The following is a 16,836-nucleotide window of genomic DNA, read 5'->3' on the forward strand; positions in this document are numbered from 1 at the left end:
CTTGTACTGTGGGAACTGCTTGGGTGACACTGATGCCAGTGCCAGTAAGGAATAATCTTTGAGGCAGTCCCATCACAGGTGATTGTAATTTCGGGTTTCTAGAGCACACTGTTTTCTATCAGTGCTAATAGTTTATAAGCCAAGTTAATGGTGCTGGTACCTCTGCTGGATATCTGTGCTTGTACCCCTGATTCAGGGTCTCATTGCTTAGTTTAGTGCCTACGTCTGCCCAGAGCTTTCTTATGAATATCCTAAATTTCTATTTACTGAAACAGAATGCAAAGCACAGTTGTATGAGGGCTTCATCTTCTATTTCAATTTATTTTTAAACATGTTCTTTAATACTCTGGCTAGGCAGTCTCCCAATCTTTAGTTGGCCCAGTCCTCTTGGTTACTATCTGCTATCATGATTTCCTTATGCACACAATTTGGAATGTAGAAAGCTGTATCGTCTGATGGAGAGATGGATGAGGAGAAGTAGACTGAAGTAAGAAGGGGCTAGCCAAAGTGTGCATGTCTGAAGTCTTGCAGAAATGAAATGATTGAATATCAGGCCTTTAATGAGGATGTTTTTGATCATTCGGTTGTTCTTCAGGTGCTTTTAATTTCAAAATATTTTTTTTTAACAAGAGATTTCATTTTAGTTTCAGAAAGCACAAATAATCCATGGACATGAAGACTGGATAAGAGGTGTTGAATGGGCAATATGTGGTCAGTATGTAAATCTACTGAAGTATATTGAAGATAAATAAAATTGCTGCTGTTTTGTCTTTGCAGCAACAAATAGAGGATATTCAAAGCACAAAAAAAGAAAGTCCAAACCACACAAGAAAAAATGCCAGGGGCCTTTACAAGTGGGACACAACTTTTTATTAACATGTTATATGTCCTGTATATAAAACTTGTATTCTCCGAGGACAAGCAGGCTGCTTGTTCTCACTGATGGGTGACGTCCACGGCAGCCCCTCCAATCGGAAACTTCTCTAGCAAAGTCCTTTGCTAGTCCTCGCGCGCCCGTGCGCACCGCGCATGCGCGGCCGTCTTCCCGCCCGAAACCGGCTCGAGCCGGCCAGTCTTCTTTTGTCCGCACTCGGTACGGTCGTGTTTCGCCGTGTCGAGCCCCGGAAAGTCGACCTCGCGCGTCCAAATTTATTTTTGACGTGTTTTTTCTTCGGAAAAAGTCTTTAAAGTGTCGGGAAGTGCTTCGGAAACCCCCCCCGGTTTCAGACCACCCCTTCCCGTACTTCCAGCTTTTTGCCCCCGATAAGTTTTCTTTCGTCGTCGGGGTAGGCCTCTTTTCGGCCTCGGTCAAGATTTTCTCCCTTCTAAATTTTTTGGTGCTCTTTTTCCGTCATTTCGGATTTTGATTTCGCCGGCGTGATTTTTCCGCCCATGACATCGAAGCCTTCCAGCGGCTTCAAGAAGTGCACCCAGTGCGCCCGGGTAATCTCGCTCACTGATAGACACTCGTCGTGTCTTCAGTGTCTGGGGGCCGAGCACCGCCCTCAGAACTGTAGTCTGTGTTCCCTGCTTCAAAGGCGGACTCAGGTAGCGAGATTAGCCCAGTGGAACGTGTTGTTCTCGGGCTCTTCGTCGGCATCGGCACCGGGATCTTCGAGTGCATCGACGTCGTCAGCGTCCAGACCATCTTCCTCGGCCGCCACTGTATCGAGTGCATCGAGGCATCGGGCCTCTGCATCGGCGCCAAGGTATCGGGCGACTGCATCGACGTCGGTGGTACCGGGACCTCGTCTGCTGATGTCGTCGGACGGTGGTGCATCGTCAGGAGTGCAGGTGAGGGCTGTCCATTCCCCTGCTGGTGGCGGTGAGCCTTCGGGTGGGTCTCCTCCTACCCTGAGGGCTCCTGTGGTACAGCCCCCCCGAGACCGACCTCCTTCGGCCTCGGCCCCGAGGAAGCGACGGCTGGATTCTACGTCCTCCTCGTCGGTGCCGGGGAGCTCCGGTGACATGCTTCGGAAGAAGTCGAAGAAGCATCGACACCGGTCGCCTCCCCGCGTCGGCACCGAGAGCTCTGGGTCGCCGAGGGAGTCGGCACCCAGCAGGCATCGGCACCGAGAGGACCGCTCACCCTCTGTTCAGGAGGTGTCGATGCGCTCCACTCTGGACAGCCCGGAACAGCCTCCTCGCCCGGAACAGGTTCTGACGTCGACGCCTGCATCGACCTCTTTGCCTTTCTCTGCAGCCGCTCTGAACGAGAGCCTCCGGGCCGTTCTCCCAGAGATTCTGGGAGAGCTGTTGCGCCCTTCCCCTCCGGTACCGGCGGTGCTTGCGCCTCCGGTACCGTCGAGCGTGGCGCCGGCTGGCCCATCGCCCGGGGTGAGGTCCCCGACGTCGGTACCGCGTGCGGTGCCGACTGCGGCCACCTCCCAGGAGGGCTCCCCGACTACGTCGGCGGAGGGAGCTTCGCCGATGCGGGCGAGGGAGTCTACCTCTCGACGCCCCCATCGTGGACGTGGCTTCACGGAGTCGAGCCGGGCGAGGTTGCAGACACAGGTTCGTGAATTTGTGTCTGACACCGAGGGTGAGGCCTCGTGGGAGGAAGAGGAAGACCCCAGATATTTCTCGGATGAGGAGTCTGAGGGTCTTCCTTCTGATCCTACTCCCTCTCCTGAAAGGCAGCTTTCTCCTCCTGAGAGTCTGTCTTTCGCTTCCTTTGTCCGGGAGATGTCTACGGCCATCCCCTTCCCGGTGGTTGTGGAGGACGAGCCCAGGGCTGAAATGTTTGAGCTCCTGGACTATCCTTCTCCACCTAAGGAAGCGTCCACTGTTCCCTTGCACCATGTCCTAAAGAAGACATTGCTTGCGAACTGGACCAAGCCACTAAGTAATCCCCACATTCCCAAGAAGATCGAGTCCCAGTACCGGATCCATGAGGACCCAGAGCTGATGCGCACCCAGTTGCCTCATGACTCTGGAGTTGTGGATTTGGCCCTAAAGAAGGCTAAGAGTTCTAGGGAGCATGCTTCGGCGCCCCCGGGCAAAGACCCTAGAACCTTAGACTCCTTTGGGAGGAAGGCCTACCATTCTTCTATGCTCGTGGCCAAAATTCAGTCGTACCAGCTCTACACGAGCATACATATGCGGAACAATGTGCGGCAGTTGGCGGGCTTGGTTGATGCTCTTCCCCCTGAGCAGGCCAAGCCTTTTCAGGAGGTGGTCAGGCAGCTGAAGGCGTGCAGAAAATTCCTGGCCAGAGGGGTGTATGACACCTTTGATGTTGCTTCCAGGGCCGCTGCTCAAGGTGTGGTGATGCGCAGGCTCTCATGGCTGCGTGCCGCCGACCTGGAGAATAGACTCCAGCAGCGGATTGCGGACTCGCCTTGCCGTGCGGATAACATTTTTGGAGAGAAGGTCGAACAGGTGGTAGAGCATCTCCACCAGCGGGACACCGCATTCGACAAGTTCTCCCGCCGGCAGCCTTCAGCATCTACCTCTACAGGTAGAAGATTTTTTGGGGGAAGGAAGACTGTTCCCTATGCTTCTGGTAAGCGTAGGTACAATCCTCCTTCTCGACAGCCTGCGGCCCAGGCTAAGCCCCAGCGCGCTCGCTCTCGTCAGCAGCGTGCGCCTCAGCAAGGCCCCGCAGCTCCCCAGCAAAAGCAAGGGGCGAGCTTTTGACTGGCTCCAGCAGAGCATAGCCGACATCCAAGTGTCAGTGCCGGGCGACCTGCCAGTCGGGGGGAGGTTGAAAGCTTTTCACCAAAGGTGGCCTCTCATAACCTCCGACCAGTGGGTTCTTCAAATAGTCCGGCAAGGATACACCCTCAATTTGGCCTCAAAACCTCCAAATTGTCCACCGGGAGCTCAGTCTTACAGCTTCCAGCACAAGCAGGTACTTGCAGAAGAACTCTCCGCCCTTCTCAGCGCCAATGCGGTCGAGCCCGTGCCATCCGGGCAAGAAGGGCTGGGATTCTATTCCAGGTACTTCCTTGTGGAAAAGAAAACAGGGGGGATGCGTCCCATCCTAGACCTAAGGGCCCTGAACAAATATCTCGTAAAAGAAAAGTTCAGGATGCTTTCCCTGGGCACCCTTCTCCCCATGATTCAGCAAAACGATTGGCTATGCTCTCTGGACTTGAAGGATGCCTACACACACATCCCGATACTGCCAGCTCACAGACAGTATCTGCGATTTCAGTTGGGCACACGCCACTTCCAGTACTGTGTGCTACCCTTTGGGCTCGCCTCTGCGCCCAGGGTGTTCACAAAGTGCCTAGCTGTGGTAGCAGCGGCACTTCGCAGGCTGGGGGTGCACGTGTTCCCATATCTCGACGATTGGCTGGTGAAGAACACATCCGAGGCAGGAGCCCTGCAGTCCATGCAGATGACTATTCGCCTCCTGGAGCTACTGGGGTTTGTGATAAATTATCCAAAGTCCCATCTTCTCCCAGTGCAGAAACTCGAATTCATAGGAGCTCTGCTGGATTCTCGGACGGCTCGCGCCTATCTCCCAGAGACGAGGGCCAACAACTTGTTGTCCCTCGTCTCGCGAGTGCGAGCGTCCCAGCAGATCACAGCTCGGCAGATGTTGAGATTGCTGGGCCACATGGCCTCCACAGTTCATGTGACTCCCATGGCCCGTCTTCACATGAGATCTGCTCAATGGACCCTAGCCTCCCAGTGGTATCAGGCTGCTGGGGGTCTAGAAGACGTGATCCACCTGTCCACGAGTTTTCTCGAATCCCTGTATTGGTGGACAATCTGGTCCAATTTGACTCTGGGACGTCCTTTCCAAATTCCTCAGCCACAAAAAGTGCTGACAACGGATGCGTCTCTCCTGGGATGGGGAGCTCATGTCGATGGGCTTCACACCCAAGGAAGCTGGTCCCTCCAGGAACGCGGTCTACAGATCAATCTCCTGGAGTTGCGAGCGTTCTGGAACGCTCTGAAGGCTTTCAGAGATCGGCTGTCCCATCAAATTATCCAAATTCAGACAGACAACCAGGTTGCCATGTACTATGTCAACAAGCAGGGGGGCACCGGATCTCGCCCCCTGTGTCAGGAAGCCGTCAGCATGTGGCTCTGGGCTCGCCGTCTCGGCATGGTGCTCCAAGCCACATATCTGGCAGGCGTAAACAACAGTCTGGCCGACAGACTGAGCCGGATTATGCAACCTCACGAGTGGTCGCTCAACTCCAGAGTGGTGCGCCAGATCTTCCAAGCGTGGGGCACCCCCTTGGTGGATCTCTTCGCATCTCGAGTGAACCACAAAGTCCCTCAGTTCTGTTCCAGGCTTCAGGCCCCCGGCAGACTGGCATCGGATGCCTTCCTCCTGGATTGGGGGGAGGGCCTGCTGTATGCTTATCCTCCCATTCCTCTGGTGGGGAAGACTTTGTTGAAACTCAAGCAAGACCGAGGCACCATGATTCTGATTGCTCCTTTTTGGCCGCGTCAGATCTGGTTCCCTCTTCTTCTGGAGTTATCCTCCGAAGAACCGTGGAGATTGGAGTGTTTTCCGACCCTCATCACGCAGGACGAAGGGGCTCTTCTGCATCCCAGCCTCCGGTCCCTGGCTCTCACGGCCTGGATGTTGAGAGCGTAGACTTTGCCTCTTTGGATCTGTCAGAGGGTGTCTCCCGCGTCTTGCTTGCTTCCAGGAAAGATTCCACTAAGAGGAGTTACTTCTTTCTGTGGAGGAGGTTTGCCGTCTGGTGTGACAGCAAGGCCCTAGCTCCTCGCTCTTGTCCTACACAGACCCTGCTTGAATACCTTCTGCACTTGTCTGAGTCTGGTCTCAAGACCAACTCTGTAAGAGTTCACCTTAGCGCAATCAGTGCATACCATTACCATGTGGAAGGTAAGCCGATCTCAGGACAGCCTTTAGTTGTTCGCTTCATGAGAGGTTTGCTTTTGTCAAAGCCCCCTGTCAAGCCTCCTACAGTGTCATGGGATCTCAATGTCGTTCTCACCCAGCTGATGAAACCTCCTTTTGAGCCACTGAATTCCTGCCATCTGAAGTACTTGACCTGGAAGGTCATTTTCTTGGTGGCAGTTACTTCAGCTCGTAGAGTCAGTGATATTCAGGCCCTGGTAGCCCAGGCCCCTTACACCAAATTTCATCATAACAGATTAGTCCTCCGCACTCACCCTAAGTTCTTGCCAAAGGTCGTGTCGGAGTTCCATCTGAACCAGTCAATTGTCTTGCCAACATTCTTTCCCCGTCCTCATTCCTGCCCTGCTGACGTCAGCTGCACACATTGGACTGCAAGAGAGCATTGGCCTTCTACCTGGAGCGGACACAGCCCCACAGACAGTCCGCCCAATTGTTTGTTTCTTTTGATCCCAATAGGAGGGGAGTGGCTGTAGGGAAACGCACCATATCCAATTGGCTAGCAGATTGCATTTCCTTCACTTACGCCCAGGCGGGGCTGGCTCTTGAGGGTCATGTCACGGCTCATAATGTTAGAGCCATGGCTGCGTCGGTAGCCCACTTGAAGTCAGCCTCCATTGAAGAAATTTGCAAAGCTGCGACGTGGTCATCTGTCCACACATTCACATCTCATTACTGCCTGCAGCAGGATACCCGACGCGACAGTCGGTTCGGGCAGTCAGTTCTTCAGAACCTGTTTGGGCTTTAGGATCCAACTCCACCCCCCGAGGGCCCTGTTTGTTCTGTTCCAGGCTGCACTCTCAGTTAGTTGGTAAATTTTTTAGGTCAATCTCAGTATGTCCTCGCCGTTGCGAGGCCCAATTGACCATGGTTGTTGTTTTGAGTGAGCCTGGGGGCTAGGGATACCCCATCAGTGAGAACAAGCAGCCTGCTTGTCGTCGGAGAAAGCGAATGCTACATACCTGTAGAAGGTATTCTCCGAGGACAGCAGGCTGATTGTTCTCACAAACCCGCCTGCCTCCCCGTTGGAGTTGTGTCTTCCCTTGAAGTGTATTGTCTTGCTACATACTGGACTGGCCGGCTCGAGCCGGTTTCGGGCGGGAAGACGGCCGCGCATGCGCGGTGCGCGCGAGGACTAGCAAAGGACTTTGCTAGAGAAGTTTCCGATTGGAGGGGCTGCCGTGGACGTCACCCATCAGTGAGAACAATCAGCCTGCTGTCCTCGGAGAATACCTTCTACAGGTATGTAGCATTCGCTCTATTGACCTGACACGGGCCGTTTTTCGATGCGAGGCGCCTGCATCAGGGGTCATCCAATTAAAATTGTCTAAAATCATCTCTTCCGCTGATATCCAAATTCAAATCGAGCTAAACTCAAATCCGAGCAAAACAGCACTCACAATCTGCATAAAATCATAGCGTCTTGGATGACCCCGATGCAGGTGCCTTGCGTTGAAACCCAGCCCGTGTCGGGTCAATAGTACAAGTTTTATATACAGGACATATAACGTGTTAATAAAAAGTTGTGTCCCGCTTGTAAAGGCCCCTGGCATTTCTTCTTGTGTTGTTTTTTCTTTTTCAGATTGTATTTACATGACTTCTTATATTCTGTTTGATGACCTTCCTCTTTTGCTTGTGTGAGTTCAGTCAGAAGTGAGTTGTTATACTGCTGTAGTTGACCTTTTTCATTTCAGAGAGTTATGGATTCAGAACTCGTCTTTGGTTTGGAGAGTAAAATTATTTGAAAATGAAATTTCTTTATGTTCACTCCAGACATTCTAACAATAAAAACTAAGAAGGGTTTAGACCAATGTGGTTCCAGAACAGGTGGCTTATTGAAAGATGACGGCAAAAATGACTTGATGCAGTCCTGTGTTTTGGCACACCATACGCCTGCTTCAGGAATCAGCATTCTTGTCTATATCGACATGCTTTTCTGCCTTGGCACATTGAATTATTGGATGCTTTAGCCCTAACGCTTGCAATTTATCATCTTTGGCTGAGATAATTTGACTCCTGAAGCAGGCGCATGGTGCGCCGAAACGCAGGAACTCGTTATTTTTGCCTTCATCTTTCAATAAACCACCTGTTTTGGAGCCACATTGGACTGCCCCCTTCTTTGTTTTATTGTTTGTTGTTAGGAGAACACTTCTGCTCTTTTTTGCTTTTTCCTTTACTCCAGGCATTCTGTCATTTCATGCCAACCTGATAACACGAGCTACATTTTGTTTTGTCCGAGATCTTTATCATGATAGAGAGCTCTACCTTAGATTGTGAGTCCATTAGGGACAGAAAAGTACCTGCAAAAAAATAGTATATGTAAATTGCTTTGAATGTATCTACAGAAAGGCGGTATATGAAGTGTGGAATAAACATACTGCTTTAGTGCTTCAAATCTGGATTTTTCCAAATATATTTGGTTTATAAACACAGGGGCATATGCAGAAAGGTACCCCAGGCAGAAGCGCATGGGTAACAAGTAGGGCTATACCGAATATTCGATTCGGGCCCCGAATAGTGCTCTGAATACATTATTAATATTCAGCTGAATTGTGATTTAAATTTGAATATGAATATTCTGGGGCTGTACTGTGCTAAATTCTACTGATTTCACGTTGCTTCTTTTATTATTTGTATGTGAAAGCTCAAAGCCCATTATTTGTGTTCAGTATTCGGCTGAATAATATTTTTCATGATTCATATTCGGCCGAATAGTAAAAATATGCTATTGGTACAGCTCTAGTAACGAGCAGTATGTGCAAATGTTACAGGGAACATGATGCAGAATGGATTCCATGCAGGAGTTAGCTCCTGTGATAGACATACATCCAGTGCGCAGCATATTAAAATGAATAATAAGTAGGCTATTAGCTATACTGCCCCGATGCAGAAAAGTACACAGAAGGTTAGAGAAGCACAATGCAAGAAATTTATTGCCAAGTCTGAGGAGGCATAGAAAAGTTATCGATTTTTTTTTTTTTTTTTTACTAAGCTCAGTAAGCACTAGCATGCACTTCCTGCAGGAGAGCATAACCAGTGTTCCAGTGTCCCTGCTAGACCAGTTTCAGTAGAGTGGAAGTTGAGATTTTTCACAAACTGTTGGTGGCAGTGCAGTCTTTATGTAGATGCTCAGGTATTTATATGTGTGGCACCAACCTTGTGGGGACAATTTTACCCGCTGTTCTCAGGAAGGTGGAGCTTGGGATAGGAATGTGTACTGAGGGTCTTGGATGCTTTTACAAACCTGTTCTGCTAACCATGGACCTTAGATAAAGCTTATGTTGGTAGGGGATAGTAGTAGAGAGGGGATTGTTGCGAGGATGCCAAATGAAGGAAACATGCGCTATTTTCACCTTAAGGAAGTTATATTAGAAGGATCTAGATCTGTAACGTGTAGATTTTTAGAAAATCCATATTGGCTTTTGCACCTGCCCTGAGGCATACGTAAGTGCTAGTTTCAGTTGAGACTTGACATCTCAAAATGGCACAGTGTTCACTCACACTCTTCTTATTTGTAGCTGGACCCCTAGTGGTACTGCTACAATGCTATTACAAGGCCAGAGGCACTATTTTTTGAACCTGTTATGCAAATGGGCAGGAGTGATTGGGATTTACTCCCACTCCCCACTAATACCAGGGACACCCCCAGTGTCCCAAGGGTTCCAGGGAGTGTGACAGATATCTAGATGTCATGCAAGGAAGTGCGGTTCCAGGGGAGGTATACCTGAGATTGGAGGAGGAGGGGTATTTTGCCCAAGTGAATAGTGCCTGTCATCTTTCCAGACACATAGGCACAAAGATGCAGACACACAAATTCATGCACAAGGACAAATTTTCCCATATCTTTTTTTTATACCCAGCCCTCAAACAGACATGCATGCATTAGCAAACGAAGGAAGGAGAAACTTGCCATTTTGCCACACTGTAAGTGTACACGTTTCAGCTTGTGCTTGCACTTTGTCATATGTGTTTTACAAGAGGCTGTGTGTTTGGCAGAACCTTTAGTAAAATACAGGGGGAATTGAGCATGTCCTGATCTGGATGTATTGATTCCTCTGTTGGTGTCCTATGTAAAATGGGGCTTTATGTATGCATGTTACAACTTGGTTTTCCCTACTCCAGACAGAAATCTATTTTTGGCCAGCTGTGCACAGGATTGCATGATAAGGATCTGGAAAGTTTATACAAAGCCAGCAACTGAAACTGATCAGTCTGCTGCTGATGACAGCACTATCAGGCTAAAGGAAAAGCTTTTTACTACAAGAAGTCAAGGTAAGATAGAGAGCATTTGATGTTTTCTTGCTCTTCCTCTCACACTATGGCACGTGAATTGCTTTAGATCCAAAAACATATTTAGGTAACAGGAACTGTGGAACTTGTCAGTAATATGCCTATGCTAACTATTCTCCTTTGTTGTCAAGGAAAAGTGAGTGAAGATTCAAATTCAATGAGAAATAGGTTTCTAGCACATTCATTAATGTGTTTTAAGAGTACTCAGACATCCAACCAAAAATAAGGTATAGCTTAACTACTGTGTGGGAAGGAAAAGACCTCAGAAGTCAAGAACAAGATTTGGAAGTTCTTTCAATGTTGTGGTCAACAATTTGACTCCTTTTTAACTGTTAGTTCCAACATTTCAATATAATTAACAGGATCCAATTTGAACATTTATCTTTAATGATCTTTGTCAAAAATCCCAACAGGGCCACAGTTTCACCAGTAAGATTTTTAAGGGGAAATTTAAAATGGAAAAATGCATGAAATTAGTGTAATAATGATATCAGGGAATAAAAAAAGTTAAGTACACTTAAATACTCTTAGTAAACTATGGTGGACATCAATATATAATTAGCACTCAAAATGGCACCCAAACTAACACCAACATCTATATAGACATGAAGACATCATAGATCCGCACCAATCAATTATAATCTTTATTTGTGCCAAAAACTGACATCAGTCCACACTGAATGTTTGTGTGAAAAATGGCAGTCAAAAGAAAAATATGCCACATGTTAGTTCCAATCTAATGATCTTATAATATGCGTCAAAAGCCTACTAAAAGGCAGATCATTCAGTCTGTCTTGTAAGCCTTCTTCAGCACCTTGTCTGGATATCCACATGTTTTCAAATCGATCAATAATTTTGTAGATTGAGTCTTAAAGGTACCATCATCTGAACAAATTCTCTAGTATCTCAAAAATTGAGAAAAAGGTAAATTGTTTTTATAACTGGATGACTGCTGCTGTACTCCAGAATGGTGTTTCTGTAAGTTGTATTTTTATATTTTGAGGTGCAAAACGCATTTGTTTCCTACTTAATGTCAATATCAAGAAAATTAATTTTCACCCTTAAGAACTGGCACGTGAACCTCCACATTAAGAAAGACGACTTATAGAACACTATTCTGGAAGTACGGTAGCAATCATCCTGTCAGTTTGAAAAATAGTTTGCCTTTTTCTCAATTTTTGAGATATTAGAGAATTCGTTTAGATGATGGTACCTTGAAGACTCAGTCTAGGAAATTAATGATCAGTTTGAACGTGCGCGCATATCCAGACAAGGTGCTGAAGAAGGCTTACAAGAGACCAAAATATAATAAACATTTTTTTTCATAAAATCTAACCTCCCCCCCCCCCCTTTTTTTTTTTTTTTTTTTTTTTTTTACAAAGCCTTGCTAGCGGCTGCCGGTGCTGTAATGCCGAAACAACCCATTCAAAGTGAATGGGTTGTGTCGATATTGCCACACGGCTTTGTGAAAGTGGGGTGGGGGGGTAAAGCTGTTGATTTACATCATGTTCTCACTTGTGTTTTGAGACATTTTGCAGGAAGTGATAATATAGCCAGTATCATTAGAAGACGTTGGGAGATGATTTAAGTGCATTTAGTATTTAAGGAGAGCAATTTGAGGATTGCATTTTCAAAAAAACAATATCAAAGAATCACTGAGTCTAGCATTGTTACCCACCATTAAAGTTGAACAAAGTTCTGTCACACAGAGAAAGTTCCCTTATAGGGCATTATAAATGTGGCAGTTGTAAAACATTCAGCATCACAATGTAGTTGAAGGAATTTATTAATCCTGCAGATCAGAAATTGCATAAAAATTGTAAGTCAGAATATGTTGTCTAATATTTTGATGTGTTGTTGTGAGAAACTTTATGTAGGCAAAATAATCTGTAAGTTGAATATATGCATGAATGAGCATTATTCCAGCATATACAGAAGAAAAGTTGAAGCACAATTGGTCATCTTCGACTCCTCCCTCTCCTTCTCTGCGCATATCCAGCAGATAGCCAAGACCTGTCGCTTCTTCCTCTACAACATTAGCAAAATTTGCCCCTTCCTCTCTGAGCACACCACCCGAACTCTCATCCACTCTCTCATTACCTCTCGCCTTGACTACTGCAACCTACTCCTCACCGGCCTCCCACTTAGCCACCTATCCCCCCTTCAGTCCATCCAGAACTCTGCCGCACGTCTTATCTTCCGCCTTGACCGATATACTCATATCACCCCTCTCCTCAAGTCACTTCACTGGCTTCCGATCAGATACCGCATACAGTTCAAGCTTCTCCTACTAACCTACAAATGCACTCGATCTGCAGCGCCTCATTGCCTCTGTACCCTCATCTCCCCTTACGTCCCTACCCGTAACCTCCGCTCTCAAGACAAATCCCTCCTTTCAGTACCCTTCACCACCACCGCCAACTCTAGACTCCGCCCTTTCTGCCTCGCCTCACCCCATGCTTGGAACAAACTCCCTGAGCACATACGCCAGGCCCCTCCCTACCCATCTTCAAATCATTGCTCAAAGCCCACCTCTTCAATGTCGCTTTCGGCACCTAATCACAACACCTCTACTCAGGAAATCGAGACTACCCCAACTTGACATTTCGTCCTTTAGATTGTAAGCTCTTCTGAGCAGGGACCGTCCTTAGTTATTAATTTGTACAGCGCTGTGTAACCCTAGTAGCGCTCTAGAAATGTTAAGTAGTAGTAGTATTATTGCTTTGTTTATCAGTGAAACACAAGTTTTGGTTTGTGATTGAACAGCTCCCTAAAAATCATCAGGGTGGGGACTGTAATGAAAGACTGCTAAAGCGGGAACAATGGTGGACATACAAGTTGATGAATCTAGGCACTTTTGGTCTAAACCAGGTTAAATGGTCTGCTTTTATTAGGTTTTTCAGCGCACTCTATAAGATCATGAGATTGGTGCTATGTGGCCCATCTTTTTCACACAAACATTCAGTGCCGATTGATGTCAGCTTTTGGCACAAAGATAATAATTGATTGGTGCGGATCTATGACGTCTTCACGTCTATGTAGATATTGGTGTGTTTTGGGCAGTTTGGGCGCCATTTTGAGTTCTGATCGTATATTGATGTCCAGCGCAGTTTGCTAAGAGTATGCAAGTGAACTTAACTTTTTTGATTCCCTGTTATCATTATGACACTAATTTCATGTATTTTCTATTTTAGATTTGAGCATATCATAATTTCCTCTGAAGAAGCTTACTGGTGAAACTGTAGCCCCCGTTTGGATTTTTGACAAAGATCATTAAAGATAAATGCTCAGTTTGGATCCTGTTAATTATATTGAAATGTTGGAACTAACAGTTAAGGTTTTTACTGGGAATGACATAAAATTTGAAACAATTTTTGTTATCACTGACACTTTTTGCACAAAAATTAAGGTGTTTTTTTTTTTTTGACCTGTGATTGAGAATGGAGTCAAATTGTTGAACAACACATTGAGAGATCTGAAAGTTTTGTTCTTGACTTCTGAGGTCTTTTTCTTCCCACACATTAGTTAAGCTATACCTCATTTTTGGTTGGATGTCTTAGGTGACTTGTTTAAGAAGGTTTAGGTTCCTTTTATGATCTAGTGGTATTTTTTAACCTGTCTTTAAGAGTACTCGCCGTTGTCTACTTCAGGTATCGGTGTTGAAAAATGATGCCTTAGAATGTTTACGATTTTGGAGTACACTTTTTCATGCTGACCTTTTTTAACATTTTGTAGTCAGTACAAATACATGTGGAAACAACCTATTTCAGCACATGCTTCCAAATGAAGCATGCAGAATACATTAAGGGCTCATTTCACCCAAATATTTGGCCTCTGAAGGTAAAAAAAAATAGCTTTAACATAGCGGGAAATTTTCAAACTTGGAATAAAGATCATATATACTGTGGGCTTTGTACTAGTTCCAAAGTACACATAGAATTTAGCTTTGAAAATTGGTCATGGATACAAAGTAGGTAAGGTAGAATTTTGCTTGGAAAACACGCCCATAGATTTGAAAACACTGACTGCTTATTACTTTTGCTCTTTAAACCTAAAACCCAATATGGGGGATGCCTTCTCTGAATGCAGTTAAAATTGCATGTTTTATTTCTGGGGGAATTCTGTGCAAAAATATTTTGCTCACAATATTTAATTTGTAATTTTTTGTGTGCAAATTTCCTCAATCCTAAGGCCCTGAACACTCCTCCATCTTCTTCCTTACTTAGCCCCTACCCCTATCTCTAAGTCTTTCTCTTCTTTTCTCAGTCTTTCAGCTTTCTTTGTATGCCCAAGCACATACCTCAGCTTGCTGTAGGTCCCCACTTAAACTCTATAGCACACAGCCCCAACTTGCTCTGGCCTTCCTGGGCACATACTGTCCAGTTTGCTCTGGCTTTCTTCTCTTCCTCCCCCCCTCTCCCCCAGCAGACAGTTCACCTGAAGCCTTTATAAAATACGTGTGCTCACCTGTATGCATGTTTACATATCCCCACCCCCGAGTAAATGTAAATATACTTGGAAGCATTTTAGTCATCATATGTTCAGCATTTTGGAGCAATGTTATAAAGACAAATAGGCAGCTAGCTGTTTGCCCTTCTAACCCACATGAAATGTTATAAAATTACTCTGTGCGTGTTTCAAGTTTTAATACACTAGACAACGACATTGCCGAAAATAGCAGGAGCCTCCTTGGAAACTTGAGAAACATGTAAACATGTAGAATTCTGTGTCTTAATTTTCATTTTCTAGATTCGGAGACAACATATGCTGTTACTTTGGAGTCTGTGTTAGCTGGCCATGAAAACTCAGTATATGCAGTTCACTGGCAGCCTTCATTTCTGAAAGGTAGGAAATGCAATAAAATTCTGAGCAACTCAGGCAGAGAGAGAGAGCTGATCAGCGTGTGATTTTAACTCTGGATGGAAAATGAGATATTACTTTGTTAAATCTTCTTAAACTGTTCTCTATTGTTGAAAGTTAACAGGTTTGACTCCATTTGCAAAATGATATCATATACAGCAAGAAGCCTTTGAAACACACTATAGGAATGTTATAACTCACAGTAAAATCTCCGTGGTTTCCCCATCCTCCAACCCCTATGAGACTACTTAAAAAGAAGACCCAGAGAAAAACCTCTGTGCCATAGGTGTCAATAGGCAAAACCATTTTTGTGAAGTCCCTTCGATCCATCCACTAAAATCTGCCAGCATAAATTAATAAGTGTTCAGATTTAGCTGCACAAAAAAAAAACAGGTTAAAGTGTTCTTGGGGTAGGTTTCAAATTTAGGTGGTTAGCAAATGCTCAGTACTAGCTTGCTAGCTTAGTCCACTTAAATGTTGGTCGCACAAGTAGCTCTTGTAAGTCTAACCGTGTAAATATTGTGTAGTTAGATTTAATCTCTATATATAAAAGGCACCTCCAACGTTCCAATGAAGCCTCAAGCCGGAAACTTGAGGCGCCAAAGATATCCAGTTTGGCTGGCCTGCAGTGTAGCTCCGCCCTCACGTCAAAACGCCATGACGTTGAGGGCGGCCCAGGTGAGGCACGAGTTCAACAAAAGCCACGCAGGGGCAGGAGTACATAAATACGCCCGCCGTTCCGCCGCCCTCGACGAAAACCTTCTACCGGCCCGTTTCACACGCTCCCCTTCGCATCAGGTACGTGGACGGCAGCTGAAACTCGCAACGAAGTGAGGGAGAGAGGGACAGGGGGGGTGTGGAACTCGGAACGGAGGGACAGAAGGGGGGGGTGGAACTCGGGAGGGAGGGGGGGTAATATACCTTGCTAGCGCCCGTTTCATTTGTTTCCGAAACGGGCATTTCTTACTAGTCTTATATATTTCTACACTGTAGCCAGCAGCTGTCATAGATGGCGTAATATAGTAGTTCCTAAACCTGACCTGGGGGAACCCCCATCCAGTCAGGTTTTTTAGGATATCCACAATGAGGCACTGTTCCTTTGTGAGGAGCACTTTTCCTCTGTCTCTCCTCTTGCCCCAGTCAGTGGAATGCTCTAGCATCACAAACATTGCCAAAGGCAACTTGTTGTTAACACGAAGAGCTCAATAGGAATCTGAAGGCGCTGCCGAAGCAGGCCACCCAGGGTTGTGGGCTTGTTTGTTTATTCTCAGGCTGTAGAAATTTGTCATGCATCATAAGCCTAATCTTACCATAAAGGCACTCTGAAATTTCACGTGTAGTAGAGAGGCAGAGAGCCCGTACTGCAGGCTGTTCTCACTATTGCTCCCCTAACTGGGAGGGAGAGGAGAGAAGAACCCTGACATGTAAGTAACATCACCTGTTAAAATATTAAGTCGAGCAGGCTCTGCCATGACTGAGGATAGATTTGTAGCTTTTATTAACTTTCCCATCTTTCTAACAGAGGCAAGGAGAAAAAGGGCTCTGCATGCTTATGAAATGTTCTAATGCAAAGCAGCATGAAGAAGTAGATCCTTCAAGGAGAAAAGTGCTGGGTCTTACTCAGTGTACCCTGCACAGACCACAGTTCAGTCTGGGGAACTGCTTTTCTGAGAAAAAGAAACCAGTGAGGAAGGGGGAAGGGGAGAGAACTCGGACTGCTATGAGCTTCCACCAATGCTTACATCCGGAATTGCACCCTGATAATTACCTCAGATGTGCGGGCTGAACTGATACGAAAGGCTTTTACTTTGATCTGGTTGCTATGAAATAAGCTC

The 16,836-nt window shown here is 46.3% G+C and overlaps 1 protein-coding gene across 1 annotated transcript in view; it reads left to right on the forward strand.

Moving 5' to 3' along the window:
• The window catches only part of ELP2 (elongator acetyltransferase complex subunit 2), a 131,273-nt gene that overhangs the window by 42,082 nt on the left and 72,355 nt on the right, over positions 1–16,836 (forward strand). Inside the window, 3 exon segments of the mRNA XM_030204932.1 lie at positions 645–711; positions 9,974–10,123; positions 14,891–14,986. Coding sequence (XP_030060792.1) covers positions 645–711; positions 9,974–10,123; positions 14,891–14,986 — 313 coding nt within the window.

The sequence above is a fragment of the Microcaecilia unicolor genome, chromosome 1 (genome assembly GCF_901765095.1).
Source record: "Microcaecilia unicolor chromosome 1, aMicUni1.1, whole genome shotgun sequence".
Taxonomy (NCBI): Eukaryota; Metazoa; Chordata; class Amphibia; order Gymnophiona; family Siphonopidae; genus Microcaecilia; species Microcaecilia unicolor.